The following is a 16,249-nucleotide window of genomic DNA, read 5'->3' as shown; positions in this document are numbered from 1 at the left end:
TTATTCTGCATTTTTGTAGAAGAAAATAAAACTTCAAAAGGTTTAAATCAATTGTTTAAAAAAAATTCTTATTGTCATCAGAGGCTTGCTTGAATCTGCTAACACCTGATTTCTGAGATTTATAGCTGTTACTGAAGTAAAAAACCCCATTGCCTGAAACTTCTTGGAATCAAGCCAAAAGGTGCTTGCAGTCGAGTAATACCTATCTTGAAATGCTGACCAAGCTAACTTGCCAGGCATACGGCTTCCAGGAGTGCATCTTCAGTGGTGGTTTAGTTTGAGTCAGGAGTGCAAAATTTAATCCTCCTTACAAACTTCCCTTTCATTTACATCACAGAGTGAGTTTGGTCCACATGAACTGAATGTTAGGACTTCAGGTTTCACTCTACAGATCTGCTACTACTGTTCCCCAGCGCTTGCTGGCAAAGGCAGCATGGCGGGTAGTCCTCCTGCACTGAAGGCTAGGTGAACTGGACTACAAATACGGAGTTAGCTAGAGAAGGGGCCCTATTTCATTCCTTGTATCAGAGACCAAGCTAGGGGCATGAAGTGACAACTTCCCAAGAATAAATAAGGAAATTTCTGACAAAAAGTGAAAAAAAAAAAAAAGTTTGTCACAGTATTGTCTTCCTTCCCTATAAGGTTTTGCAGTTTATAATTGTCCCTTCTGTTCCGGGGGGGGGGGGGGGCAGGGGGGGAACCCACCACCACCACAAAGAAACAACAGCAAAAGATTAAACTGTAGCAGTAATTCTCTTTTAGCATTTAATACCTTGATAAATATAGTAACTGAATTAATGACTACCATTTACCAGATACTTTAATTTCCTATTGTTTTTCTTGTTCTATAGGTGATATATGCCCTGAACACTAAGAATGATGAACATGAGGCTAGTATACAGGCTCTGAGAGAGGCTCATGAAGAAGAAATTCAGCGCATTCTTGCTGAGACAAGAGAAACGATTCTCCAATGTAAAAGCAAAGTTGAAGAAGAACAATTGCTCAGAAAACATATTCAGGCCCTTGAAATTGCAGTAGAACAACACAAGAGACTAAAGGAAGAAGCCTTGGCAGAGTTAACACTGTGCAAGAAGCAGGTGGAAGAGAGGGAGCCGAGAACACAAGCGAGACAAGCACACACAGTCCTTTCTACAGACATGGTAGACACCAATGCAGACGTTGAAAACAAGGCTCTACGTTTAAATCAGGAGTCTGATGGACTGCTAAATCAATGCAAAGCATCTAGGAGAGCAACTTTAGATAAAAAAGTAATTTTAGATGAAAAGTACAGTGTGGAAGGACAGCCTCTAACAAATGAGGTGGAAAACCTGAAGAGTGAGAACCAGAGAGCAACTGAAGAATATACTCAGAAAACAAGCAAAGTGCAAGCCTCCTCTTATAAGAGACAAAAAGAGGATTTGAAAAATGCTATGCAGCAATCTGTGATAGAAACAAAGAAGAATTGTCAGCAAAGAGAAATGGAGCAAAGGAAGTGCTCAGAGGCTGAGGAAGGGTTTTTGCTGCAGCAGGTAAAGAAGCTCGAGGCAGACGTAGAAGAGAAAAGCCAGAAGATAAATGAGAGGAAGAAGCATTCCCAGAAGCTGAAGGAGAGAATACAGGTAGAGTATGAGACCATGATCCCTGTCTCTGCCTGTAAAAGTGCAAATTATCAATTCTTCAAAATTCAGGGGAGGAGGGGTCTTTTAAATACCATATTGAGTCAAATGCTTTCCAAGCACTAAAGCAGTTTTAGAAGCTTAGAAGAGAAATAGGAAGGATATAGTGCTGAGTTTTAAAGAAAGAGTGAAGATGATTAGTAACTCATTAGGAGAACTCTTTGAACACTAGACTTTGTATTCACTGACAGAGGAGCGAGGTAAAATTTGTCTGTTGACTGAACAGAGCTTTACCTTTCCTGCCCAGAAGTGTGAAGAGAACAGCAAGCAGGCACTAATGCTGGCAATGAATATTTACAGAGTACATTTTCCTTTTCCCTTGTAGTTGCCAACAGCTCAGTGCATCGATATGAACAGGGTTAGATAAGAGACCTGAGCTGGCAGGTTAGGAATCAAGTGCTTTGTGTTGTATGACTCTTGCAACAGTGGCTTGTACCAACCAAGTGACATTTAATGAAGTGTCCTTTACAGCTGTGAAGTTTTATGTGCTGAGCCATGAGACTTTCACCACTAGTTCTCACCTCACACTTTGCCTGTCTACTCTTGCTGGTGTGTATCTCATACATTTGCAGCACAGCTCTGCAGTCCCTTTCTGCTTAATTGCATCATGTGTCAGCCGCAGTTTCGGAGGTTGGCACATCATGGGCAATCTGCCAACCAGCTGCATTTGGTACATAAGGTCAGGGTGTGGGAGAGACACTGATGAACTGCACTGATGCTGAAGCACCCAGCCATGCTCTGTGCCCAACAGTTCCACTTCCTTCTAATGCTGTTGGTCCTTCCCATCACATAAACCAGACTTGTCCCCAGCCCTACGACAGCTATCTTGCATGTTAGATAAGAAAACACTTTGAAGGTCTAGACTTGGAGTATTTCAGAATGCCAATAATTGTTTCCTGATGGGAAAGAAGATTTATCTCCTTTAGAGTCAGAGAACCCCACAATCCTGTAGAGAGCAGGGTCACCCCAGTCAGCTGTGTTCCGCTAAGACAACTCTGACCCTTTTCACCATCTGCCCTCACATCTTGCCTGTCAGTATTGTTTTGCTGATGGTGCAGAGTTGTCGGCCTCTTCTTTGAGGATGTTCTTTGAGGGAGTTCGGCCTTCAATACAGTTGCTGCCTTTGTGTTTCACAAGATCAGAGGGTGAATTGAATACGCCTTCCCCACCGTTATTCAGACTCCGTTCTCTCAGTGTGTAGATCTGTAGCAGAACAACCTCTATCTTCTGCAGAGAAGTGGAGAGGATATAATGAATGGCAGAGATGCAGATAAGTAATTTTTAAAATTGAGTCAGGGAAATCTGTAATACCTGTTTCAATAAGGAAAAGGGTCCTGGCTCTGTAGAAGTTTGAAGCAATAGAGGGGAAGAGGGAAAGTAAGATCCTGATTTGTTGTGGGTACTTGAAGTAACACTCGGGAGAAGTGAAGAATGGAGACATGAAAATTTATGCACATGGTTTATTCTTCTGATTTATTGTATAAGAAATGCAGTCTTTTAGGAATAAATAATGTAAAACATGATAGGAACTGGAAATAAGAAGGTGATGTCATTAGCAATTTAATTTCTAAATTTAGTATCAGCTGGGTAAAACTGAAATATTTTCTGAGGGACATATGCTCAACTTGTACCTTTCAGATCCTCTAAGTCTATGGAATGAGGCTGATTTACATACCACCAGAGCATATTGCCTTGAATCTGTAAAGAGAGAGCCTCAGACTAGGATAAATCTGGAAGAAGGAAAACAGTTAGACACAATGTTGTTTTCTGTTTCTTTCTGGTTTAATAAAAAAGTAGAAGTTTCTCCTTTCTCAATTGGCTATTTCTGATGCCACCACTAAATACTACTTTTTTTTCAGAATCTTGTGGACAATGGCAGACTGGGAAACAGAAACATTTCTTTAATCAGTAATACCTCTGATCACTAGTAAATACTAGCAAGAAAAGCTATTAGAAGGCTTGAAAGATAAAAGGACTGATGTTTAAGCAAGATGAATTTTCTGTTTTCTCCTTAGTGTATGCCAAGAGGTTTGAGACCTTTAGATGAAAGGCATCACTTTCGTGCACGTTTATTATTACTACTGTGGAAGAGAAAATATTGGAGTATTATGTTAGACATCTGGAAACAGAGACTAGAACCTCCAGAAATACAACATTAAATATGGTTCAAATTTTTGCCTTTAGTTATGGACTGACAATTCCCAGCAAAGTCTGTAGGAGCCAATTTTTCTGTTTTGAGGCATCTGTATTATGGATTATGTTACGAACTATTGTACTTCAGCAATTGGGGAAAAAACCCAAACTAATATTCATTAACTTTTAGCACAAGTTGTCATGAAATTAATGGAAGTATATCCTGTTCCAAGTTTAGGATAATCTCAGACATCTTTTAAGATCGTAACTCTTGATGAGTTGTCACTTTACAATGATGTCTGCATCTGAGGGAATGGTTCCACATTACAAATATTCTGGCAGCAGAGGCAGTTTAAGGGTATGGAACAGCAAAAAATACATTTAAAGCAGCTCTGTAGGTGACAGATTTATATCATGGAACTGCGCCAAGAGAGAAAATGACCATTTATTTCAGATGACAAAAGAAGAATATATGTAATAAACGTAGAAGTAATGTCATGTGTATTTTAGGATTTGGAAGTGTAGTTTAAGGGAACGCAACAAGAAATTCTGGGATCAAAAGGTATAGTGAAATGTGGAGGAAGATCTAAGTGTAGTCAAAGAGAGAAGTACGCTTCAAGAGAAGGAATTCCTGCAAAAAGCAGGTAAGATGCTCATTAATGTCATTCAGCAGTGTTTTCCTTGTTAGTAGTCACTCATATTGGAAATTCCACAAGTTATTTATGCTATTTGAAATGTAAATTTTGATACCACAGAAGATACAGAAACTATATTGCATTCCCAAAGCAAAGCTATTAATAAAGTAGATGAACTGAAGAATCAAATAATGCAGCTGCAGCAAATGATTTCTACCAAACAGAGCCAGAACAAGAGCAGCTCTGAAGATGTGCAAGAGCTTAAACAGGTGGTTTGCTCTCAAATATTCAAAGGCATGGCACGCCAAAAGTACTGAAACCAATGTCATTTTTCTTTTAAGATTCATGGCTTTTGGGTTATTCTGCAGCAGTCAATCCTGTAAAATTCCCAGGTCTCTGACCTCATCCAGTGGAACATTGACTCGTGTTCATAACCTGAAGTACGTGAGTTGCTGCAATGACAGCAAAGAAACTACTAGCATCCTTGAGCTAGACCAGGGCAGAGTGTTCAGTTTCTTCTGTAACCATAACCTTAGAGAGAACAAGGTCCAAGTCAGACTTTCTCCGTTGAGGTCAAGTTGGAATACTGATTTGTTTTTTTTTAAATATAGAAAACAGTTCTTCTGAAAAGCTATGCAGAAATAATACTAGGAGTAAAGTCAGTACAATGAGGAACATATGTATCCTGAGAGTTCCCTCTGTACAATGTCTCCCCTTAAAAAATTGTCCGGCCTGGAATCTTTTCTATTTTTTTTCGTTCTCCTAGAATATTGTTATGCTAGCATTCTGGAAAATTAGACCTGGCATCAGAGACATAACAAACAAATTATCTTTTGTGCATTTTTCACAGAACTAAGGTTGTCCTTGAGGAAGCCTGCATGGTTGGAAGTGAGTCACACACCCAAACTCAAACCAGAACAGCAAAAAACCCCCATCCCTAGACCGCAGAAGAGGCGTACAGCCCTGAATCACTACAGTTCTACATTGTTAACTAACATAAAGCCAGTATTTTTCAATGGAGTATATCCACCTAAATAGCATGTTCCCTACAAAATAGACTACTGCAACCCCAGAATTCTACACTGGTTTTGTCATATTATATAGCTAGTGTGTTTTGTAGACTATGGAAACTGTAGTTATTTAAAAAGAGAGTATGAATAAATGGCACAGAGAACTTGCTTTGTAAAGGCAAGCATCAGTCCCATAAGGAAAAGATTTGTATGAAAGAATAGCTGTTAAAAGGGCTGGAAGATCTTGTAATGAAGCATACAAAGGAAATCAAGCCAGTCTAAAACTTCATGGAAGCTGAAAGAAAAAATGCAGAAGGTACGAATGTTCTTCTATTTATAGATGCCCTAATTCATTTGGTTTTAATATTATTGGTCACAGTGACATCATTTGAATTATCCTCACTGGAGGCACTTTGAATTAACATAAAATGCAAGGATTTTCTTGCTACGGTCTTACTTAAAAAAAAAAAAAAAAAAAAAAAAAGAGGAAAAAAAACCAGTCAAGCTGATTTTCTGTGAAAAGCTCCACAGGCAGAAAGGTGAATTTATCCTTGATGTGATAAACTGCCTTCTTAGCAACACTCACCCTTGCATGCTTTGCATGTGACAGCTGGAGTGATTAATATAAGGTTCCTCCTGAAGAAAAATGTATTGTAGGTGTATTCCAATTTCTGATTTAAATTTCCATGGATTGTTGCTGTGAAATACTCCAATACATTGATTTACTTAAAATTTTGCATTATTTAGGCAGAGGATCTAATTCTGTAAAGTGTTTGTAAATGGATTCAGAGTGCAGGTGTTACCAATGAAATGATGACTTTTTACAAACAAATACATGCATGTATATGTCCTTATTTAACTTTAGTCAGAAAGAATGCACATCTTCTCATGGATCCAGACAGGTTACCTGGGCAATACCTTTTCTCAATGTGTTTTAACTGGATGAGCTGTAATTTTTGTTGTCGGTATGCATTGGCAACGATTGGCTTAAGAGATTCTTCAAAGAATTTCACTTTCATGAGAACTGCTGTCTGTGGCTGAATCCTTTGGCTTCAGGAAATCTGCAATCATCTGTAATGTTTCTGTGCAGTAGGAACCTAAATGGGAGCTGAAATCTATTCAAATGAAGGAAAACCTTGAAACACATGTTTAGTTTTAAGCACAGGCTTTAATGCTTAGTGAAGCTTACAACTCAGTGCGTGCCCAAGCGGTTTACCAAATTTCAGCATAAATTAAGGAGGAATTTAGTTTCTGTCTCTTAATGTACTTATGTGTTTGTCAGATATCTTCTAGACAGGAAAAAAAATTGATTAGAGCAGTTTGTAGAATTGGACAATCAGACTACTGTTCAGGTGTTCTTTAGACCCTTCTTGGTGCTAAAATGTACTTCTACCCATTTTTCCTAGTTCTAATGCTGCTATACCTTTCTGATCTCAACATTTACTTGAGAATAATCAAATCACTGGCTGGCAAGTTGTGAAGTCACAAAAAGCATGCAGCTCCTATCACTAAATGTTGGGCTTCATAGTACCTTCTAGATTCTGGAGTCTAGGAATTGTGTTAAGTGCTCGTCAGAAGAATTCATTTCTGGCTATGAAACTGCTGAAGTTTATACATTTATGCAATCTCATTTCTCAAAAAGGAACCTGTGTGAGCCAATTATTTTATCTGATTGTGAAAGTGCTCACACTTGATCAGTATGTGAAGATGCAGTTCTTCAAGGTACACAGTTACGCTATCACGTGTAAACCTTATGGGAAGGACTTTGCCTTTTATGTAGTGTATTCTTTTATGTGAAGAAGTTTGTGCAGGTATACTTAAAATGATGCCAGGCTGAAGCTCTTCACGTGAGTCAGATCAAACTTAAATATCAAACACTTTATACTTTAGTAAAAAAGGCATAATAGTAGGCATTTGTTGCTTATAGGCAATAAGTATTATTGTTTATAACCATCTGTTCTTAGAGATTCATATTAATTAAACCAGAAAGATCTTGAGTTAGTAGAACTCAAAGAAAATTACAATATTTTTCATTATTAATGCTATTTATATCCTCTGATGCAATTAAGGTCTGTAACAGCTGTTTGAGAAGTATTATATCTGTTTTCCAGACAGAAAATTTAAGATATAGAGAAGGAAGTCACTTGGCAGAGTTGCAGTGGGAATGCTGCAAACACCTGATCTTCAGGTTTTAATCAAAAAGACCATTATATCCTCTCCTTTTCTTACAAGCAAAACTAAAGCTAGTTTCTCCCTTGCAATAGTCATGTCCCTGTATTTGATTCCATCCTTTAATTGCTACCTAACAGTTGTCCTGTTTTTAAACTGTGAAATGCTAATGTATTCTCCTTTATTTAATTATAAGTTGCAAGGAATATGTCACTATTGCCTGTGCTTCTGTTTTCTGATATCATGCCATCCTCCCAATGATTATCACTTTCTTTCTTAGTTTTTAGGTACTTTTTCTGTTATCTTGAATTCTTAAGTCATTGTGCTATAAAAATGGGGGCGGGCTGTGAGAAGGGGCTGTACAGGATGGGGGAGGTATTAAATTGCTATTTTTTTCTGTTTCTCCATTTGTGGTGTCTGAAAATATGATAGAATTTTTTTTTGAGTCAGCAAATTGGCACAAATAGGAAGAGCAAGCACACTAATAAGCTTGTAATATATATCACTTCAGGACATTTCTAGAAGTTGCACATTCAGTCTTTCTACAATGAACAATTGCTCACATTTGCTACAAACAATTGCTACAACCTTGTGGTCACTGTCTTGCAAGTGGTATTACCATTGATTTTTCAAAAACTATTTCCAGCAATAAGGTGATAATATAGTTTTCAATTTTTTACTTTATTTTATTTTTACTTCCTGACTGGGATTTTCTTTATGGATGCTATAAGATAGTGCTTCCTTTGATTCCCTTTTCCACTAATTGCCCATTAGTCAGTCATCTGGTTATTTATATGGTAAATGTATATTTACATTTTTTTCAGATCTTGTGGGTGACTCTTGCGTACTATATTATTTTTGAACACTAACACCACTCAAGGCAAAACAGTCTGACTCTTCATGCTGTACAGTTTTCCACCTCAGGGAAGCTTTCAGTAGAAGATTAGGATTATGTGAGCGGTATTGTCTAACACTAGTGTTAGAAAGAACCAAACCAAACTGTTAATACTTCTTTGATTGAATAATGCATGAGTGATATTAAAAGACGGTAGCATGTATTATTGTGTAAACAGTAGCATGTATTACTGTGTAAATTGCTCTGTTATCTGGGTTAATGTAGAAATGATCTTTCTTTTTCATGCTGCATGTTTTGTCCCAAATATTGCATGCTCTTTTCTTTTTTTTCTTTTTTTTTTTTTTTTTAACTTTAGGAGCTCCAGACACAGCTAGAGGAATTTAAAAGAAAATCTGAGTGTGAACTAAAACAACTAGAGAAAGAGAAAGACGTCCTAACTGGGAAACTTCAAAACTCTTCACTTGAGGTAAACTGGGCATAAATGTAACCCAGTAATAATAGGGGTCTTCATTTTTCCTCTCACCTGAGAGATTCTTGATTAGATTTTAATTGTATTTGCTGTGAGTATCATTCAAGAAAATATGCAAGAACTCTAGATGGAAATAACAGAAATTATTGCTCCTTCACATCTATGACAATTTTGACAAGCCTATTTATTTTGATAAATTTCAAATATCAATCTTTGGAGATATACTAAGTTTTTTGGTGAGGAGTTTGGCTATATCAGGGTTGGATGGTGACTCTTCACTATTCATCCGTATACAGGGCTGAGTGAGATTAGAATCTTCCTTACAGCTCTTGTTGACTTTCTGATTTTTTTTTTTTTTGTGTGTGTGTAGACATGTAAAAGGGCCTGCTTGCTTGCTCCCTTGAGCAAGAGACTTGAATGGAAAAAAAGTCAAGTAGATCGTTGTTTCTGTTCTGCTTACTTGACGGTAAGGGTGGTAACTGAAGCAGATTGGAGTGTGCAATAATTTAGTATATATTAGTAGTTAGGTATGCCTCCCTCTATGTTCTCAAGGTCAGGAATGAGATGGAGAAAGCACTGTGACCCCAAAGTAGCATTGAGGATGTCATAGCTTATGTACTGTTCCCCACTCTGGTTACACGTAAGTCATAATGCAAATCTGGGGACATGGATTAATCTGGAAATAAATACCTGAGATGTGTTAGTATTAAATTATCCACCTGTAACAGCTGTAATGTATAGTCAGTTGCAGGCCAAGTGATGGAAATTTTCCAGATTAGTACATCTACCAAAATATTTATACAGGAAAGTGTCGTTATTTGAAAAGTCATAACAGGTTGGATAAATAATTTTCTGCCAAAACAAAAGCAGAGTGCCTACAAGGCAGTTATTTACCCAGGTAAACAGTTCACCTTTAAAATTTCTGACAACTATAAATACATGTTTTCTCCCTCTCAGGTGTTCCCCTTTTGTGTTGTTCAGTTCTTTTCGGCAAATGCTATCTGCTTTAAAATGTTATGTACAGGATATTTCCTTGTCTTCAGTGTGATCATGTGAAGTTTTTGCCTGTGAACATTTTGATCCTTTTATCCCATGGATAAGCTATAAAACAACTGCTTTAACAACTGAAATCGCTGCCCTAGTGAAAAGTTCTGATGATACTCAGTGCTGCATTTATTTTTCTACTCCAAGTATATCATTGCATTTAGTACGTTTTTCAGAAGAACAATGAAATGATTTGTGATTGTCCATTCTGGGAGATTATGGGTGAATGGACGTGTTTTCACCATGAGAATTTATCATCCATTTCTTTGGTTTTTTCCTGCCAATCCAGGTTTTGAGGCTCCAAGATTTTATTAAGCAAAATGAGGATATTCCCAAATATACAAAATTTCTTCAGTCTAGTTCAAGAAAAAGCAATGAACAGCAGGAATTAAGTAGCTCACACTCTGGAGCTACTGAATTACAGATAGCCAGTGTTGTTCTAAGTGGCTGTCTATAATTTCCATTGCTTTGTATCTTCACTGATTCTAACCAGTTTCACTTCCAGCAAGTTCAGTGGGAGCTTGCATGGGAGCAGCTCCGCAAAAGCTGAAGACCTAATGTTTCTCAGCTGGCATTTGTAGACTCTGAGTGGCCATAATAAGCTCTTTTTGAGTGTTTGAAGACAGAAAAAAGGACAAATAGGCTCATCAGGAGGCTAAGCAAGATGTTGGACCCCCTCTCCTATCTACTTCCAGTTTCCCACGTGCCATTACTCCTGCTTGGTAAGGGCATGTGTTGTGGTCATTTACTATGTAATACCTGCTTTTTCTCCTGTTCATGCTGTACTAGCCGTACTAGTTCTGAGTGCAGCATGGTCTTTTCCCTTTCATTTCTCCTGTAAAATAGATTTGTACATTCTGGTATCACAGTTGGATTCTGACATTCTATCCATTTCCCAGTCTTAGAAATACAGAATTTAAGTGTAGTTCTTAATGTTCTTAAAGTTCTGGCTAAATCCTGTTTTTAGGTTTCATTATACATTTCTGCATGCCACTGTTTTCTACAGGCTCTTCTCTGAGAGAGTTTCAGGTCAATCCAACCTGTGTTGACCTATCCAGAGTGACTTCTTTGCACCTAATACAAAACATGGGTTCTCAGAAATCAGTTGTCTTTATTCTTTTCTAAATTCCCCTAAATGTACATATTTCTACAAAAATATCTTAGTCCGTTCAAAGCTGAAAATTTACCATGGTATTCTGGCATCCCTGGGTAATGCCTGAAAGTTATACTTGTTTGAGGTGTGAGGGGAAGAGATGGAAGGGAGGAGTAGTGGCACACTGTCTGATCTCATAGTATTGTGTGTGTGCATGCAGGTGGTGTATTCCACTGAAAGGTCTCAAAGAAATGAAAAGGCTTATGACATGAAGCAATTATTGTTCAGGTTTTGCAGATGGAAAAATTGAGGCAGTGAGTGATCAAACTACTTTTCTTGAAGTCACACATTCAGGACAGAAAAATATCTTAGAATCTAACAATGCTTCCAAAAGGGAGGAAATGCTCCCTCTGAAGAGAAATTTTGCATTTTTCCTGGTACTCTGTAAGTTACTTTCTGAGCCAATTACTTGGCAGTATTGCCAGGGAAGTGAAGCAGTTTCAACTTACGATACTTTCCTTCTATGAATATGTGAATATTCACAGTCAAGAAGCCACCATTTACTATACAATATTGTTTCACTGAGGGCACGATTCCCATCTGGGAACCTTTGCAATGGCTCAGCCCAGAGCTTCCGCCTCAAAGGTTAGGCAATGTGCTGTTACTAATCCAGTTCTAACCTGGATACAATTTCAGATCTAAAAATAGCTTCCTTGGCTGCACAAGGCACATTTTTGTTTGGGCTAACACAGCTAGAACACTATGCAGAGTAGACAGAATCATGATAATTTCATCTCTTTGGGGACATGCTTCAAAGTATTTCTGTATTACTAAGATTTTTCTGGATAAAGAAATCAGATTCACATGTGTTTGGTCCTTTGGAAGGAAGGATGTGAGATTCTGTGTGAGTCGAATGCTAATTCATTAGGAGTCGTCCAGTTCCTTGCTTTTGTAGTACAGGATCTCTTCAACGTGTTAAAGGGGCTATTCTGGAATTAGAAGGTACATAAAACAGAAGCACAGGCATCACCTTTTCATGATATATCTTTGAACAATGCTAGCACAGCAATGCCCAAAGCCTTGATGGAGATTTTGTAGGTACCACCAAAGAGCAGCAGTAGAGATGTGCCTAGTGTGTTCACACGTGTCCCTCTGGTCAGGAATTGACATCAGTTTAAGACGACAGTTAACTGTGAACATAAGTGGAGTAACTGTGAAATAAGGCTAAAGACAACAGTAAAATATAATTTCATTATTTTGTTGTTACTTCTTATATCGTGTTACTGTTTTGATGTAATAGCATCATAGCATGAGTAAAAACCCTGTAGCGTTTGGGTGCCTTATTTTAACTCTCTGAACAAATTCTCAATTGTGGTGGCTCTTCTATAATACATCAAAAGGCAGTTTTAAGTCTTTTATATAAATTCATCCCCTAGCAATGAATTGAAAAACTCGGATCTTTCTACTTAAAAGATACAGAAAGTCAAAATATTCTCTCTGATTCCATCTTTAGATCTTGCCTTTGAGATTTCACACTTCTTATGTACAATAAATAAAAGATGGGGAGAGCAGACATTAAACTTCAAGTATTCATAGTGCTTGCAAGCACAGTGAATTAAAATAATCAAAGCAGAAGTCAAACGGGGGAGCCAACTGTGATGGCATGCACAGCCTTATAGGTGCCCAGTATTTTTGCCCATGGGCTATCAAAGTCTGAGAGGTACTTCTGAAAAGGATGGCTTGATACTTTTGAAGGAGAAGGACAGTAATTATTGTTAGAAAAGAATGAAACTTGAAAGACTTTTGAGATATTTCAAAACTTAATCTGTCATCTTTTAGTAATAGTTGTTCATTTTTTCTTTACTTGGAAGACAGTGGGAGGCACAATCAGCTGTCATAAGAAAGGGCAAGTGCAAACATAACCCTGAAATTTGAAAAGAATTCAGCAGAGCCTAGAAAAATACTGTTGCCTAGAGTCTATACTCTGGATAGGTATTAGTTGCATCTTTAAGACCGCTTTATGCAATTCTGGTGGATAAAAGTGAATTAATAATTGTGTTGAAGGTACAATTTTTTCAAGACGTTTTGTTTTACAGCAGCAAGACGTTGTAAAACAATGTTGGTGGTCTGTTAATAGTAAAAGGAGCCAAATAGATTCTGGACTGATGTGAGTTGGCATAGTTTCATTGGCTTAAATGTTGCTTTGCCGATTTTTACAAATTGAGGGTCTGGCTATCTGTTTTGAAGTAATGAAACACAATAAAATGCCTGGGCAGTGCAAAATATTCCAGAGAAGGATTTGCACTGGTGGATTTGAAAGCCCTTTTAACTGAAACACAAGAGGAGGAAACCTGATGGGATGGAAATGTTTGTTTCTTAACCTCTAATATGTTAGAAGTAGCAGGATTCATGAGGAAGAGTGTGTTTGTATCCTTGATGTATTTGTGTAGGTCTTTTTCCCTAAATCACTGAAAAATAATGTTTTTAGAAATACTTTTCCATCTGATTTCTTACTACGTTATATTCTTTGTTGCTACCAATTTACTGCTTAGCCTATTTCTAGTTGGTATGATCTTATGTTTCATGCTAGTAGTGCTTTGAACCAACAGTTGTCTATGAAGAGAGTCTGGAAGGTTAATAATGTTATGACCACAGCTGAAGTTTATATACGCCTCTTTTCATCTTTCCCACCTAGATGAATAATTTGCAAAAGAAATATTCCAAGCGACATTTTTCCTGTTTCCAGTTTTTCTATTAGAAAATATACAGCCTACTCTTTTGGCACATCTTTTTTACTCACTGGCTTACTTTCAGGAAGCCCAGAAAAAAAATGCATGCTTGAGTGTAGTAATGCTAATGCATATTACATCAGCTGATACAGGGGACTGTACAGCATTAAGTGTTTCCCATCGAAGGTTAGTTTTATAAGGGACTGCAGTACCTAAAAACTTCAGTGTTTCCTTTCTTTATATAGGAAAATATTGTCTTGAGTTCAATAGGCATTAAGACAATGTTTTACCTATAACCAGAAGCTGAAGTGTCCATTTAGTTAAATCTTATGATTTACCACTTATTTTTCAAAAAAATAATAAACAAAAATTGCAGCAGCTCTGGAAACAAAGGTATGGTTGGCAAGTGGCTCTGGCATCTGCCTGTTCTTGGAGTGTATCCAGGCCACAGATAGATCCTGTCACACAGACACCTTAAAGACAATTAATGTCTTTCATTAAGAATAACATTTAGCAATTATTCTTCACTAGTTTGTTCAGACAGGAAGTTTTCTTTGTGTTTAATTGGATGGCACAAAGGAAAAAGCCAAGAAACAACTGGATGATTAGTTAACTTAAACTCACAGTTTGGGGCAGCTGAAGCAAGGTGCTCTTTCAAATTTTCTAACTCAAATCAATTTGGTTGGATAGGTTCAGTGAAATTCAAATGTACCATGTTGGTTTGAAATTGTTCAAGAAGTGGTGAAACTCATCTTTCATTTTCTGGCACTTCAAAGAGAACAAAATAAAAAACTTGATTCACAAAACACTGGGTGAAGGAATGTTTGTTTTCTTCTTATCTACCAACCTAGCATTCCCATGATGTGTGGGAGACCTAGGCTTGCGTTTTCTTTTTTTTTTTTTTTTTTTCCCTGTCAGCTTTCTCACCATTTAAAGAGTTCCTTTGTCAGTGGGTTATATGATAAAACAGGGTGAGCTACAGCATGTCACCTGTTGCCACTTCTTCACTTGTATATTAAGTTGTCATTGGACAACCTAGGCCTTCATCACTCGGCTAAGTGTACCAGTTAGCTTCGCATGCACACACACGTACTCTCTTGCTCTCTTGGATTTTCTGTGCCTCCGTGCTTCCTTTCTCTCTCTCTCACACACACAAAGCAGAAGCAGTGCTGCCATCTCTTCTTCCCCTGTGTTCTGTGAATAAAGTCATTTGTCTCCTTGCATATGATGAAATAATTTAAGTTCTAAAAACATTTAATTCAGTCTGGAGGAAATATTTTCGGTTTTCATTTTGATGTGTACATTCAAAAATGTTTCCTTTGGATTGATTTGACTGGAAGTTTTATTGATTGCTTGGTTTGGCCACCAAACAGGAGAAAGTCAACTGCCCAAACTGGTAGCTTTGTTGAAGAGTTTTTTAACAAGGTTCATCTCTGCTGGAAGACTTCTGTCATGTCTAAATTACAGATACTGCTGTAGATCTCAGAACATGTGAAACATCAGTAATAAACTGATGTAATAAACTAAACATCTACCCCATCTGGTAATGGAAATCCACATTAATTACAAGAGTAGTATGGCCCCTTATGAGCAAGCTGTTGGAAGGGGTTCAGATGGAAACTGAAGTACAAGATCAGTGATGATCGGTAATGACCACCATCAATTAATTGGAGAAAAGGAACCTGACTTGTGGATTTGAAGTGAAGGACCAGCTGTTTAAATGGAAAGAACACAGTATACTGACTTGTGTGTAGCAACAGCGGTTCTGCAGCTGTAAACCTACACAAAAATGGATCACTAATTCTTTCTTGTAGCTGCGTACAGAGGTACAGAAACCAGATTTAGTAAAGGAAGTTATGTAGTTCTCTTGAGACATGTGTTCAAGTAACAGGTTTTGAGTTATCTCCTCAGCACATGAAGTCCACGAACATTCATGTTCACATGAATTGTGCTTACATAGAAATAAGTCATCTTCATCTGATATTCTGTGAATGCAAACTTTTTACTCAAAATTATATAAATTCTAGAGACAAGGGAGCAGATGCCAGGAAATGGTAAAAGCAGAAATCCGGACTAGAAGTGAAGGCAAGTCAAGGTACAATGTAGTTGAAGCTTGTGGTCATAAAGTGGGAGTACAGAATGTCCTTTCTCTGAAAGGAGTTGAGACCCTGGGAACTGATACAAGCTCTGTGGTTTGCAGCATTTTGAGCCTTCATAGCGCAGTTCTGTGCTGGGAACCTATGGGAATAGTAGAGGCTTAGAGAGTACTTGAATAAGGGTTGTGATCCTACATCAGTGAACAAAGGAAGAGCTATGGATGTCATGTATCTGGACTTCTGTAAGGCCTTTGACGTGGTCCCCCACAGCATCCTCCTCTCTAAATTGGAGAGATATGGATTTGATGGGTGGACTGTTCAGTGGATAAAGAATTGGCT

At 37.7% G+C, this 16,249-nt stretch overlaps 1 protein-coding gene across 4 annotated transcripts in view; it reads left to right on the top strand.

Annotated features, from left to right (window-relative positions):
• Nucleotides 1–16,249, top strand: part of FAM184B (family with sequence similarity 184 member B) — a 55,938-nt gene that overhangs the window by 26,961 nt on the left and 12,728 nt on the right. For all 4 annotated transcript variants that reach the window (XM_087736016.1, XM_087736017.1, XM_087736019.1 and 1 more), the window contains 2 exons: nucleotides 852–1,619; nucleotides 8,835–8,945. In XM_087736016.1, coding sequence (XP_087592142.1) covers nucleotides 852–1,619; nucleotides 8,835–8,945 — 879 coding nt within the window. The remainder of the gene's footprint in view (nucleotides 1–851; nucleotides 1,620–8,834; nucleotides 8,946–16,249) is intronic.

The sequence above is a fragment of the Nipponia nippon genome, unplaced genomic scaffold (assembly GCF_047370975.1).
Source record: "Nipponia nippon isolate SJK-2023a ecotype South Korea unplaced genomic scaffold, ASM4737097v1 scaffold_6, whole genome shotgun sequence".
NCBI classification, from domain to species: Eukaryota; Metazoa; Chordata; class Aves; order Pelecaniformes; family Threskiornithidae; genus Nipponia; species Nipponia nippon.
This window is presented reverse-complemented; position numbering and strand designations above follow the sequence as displayed.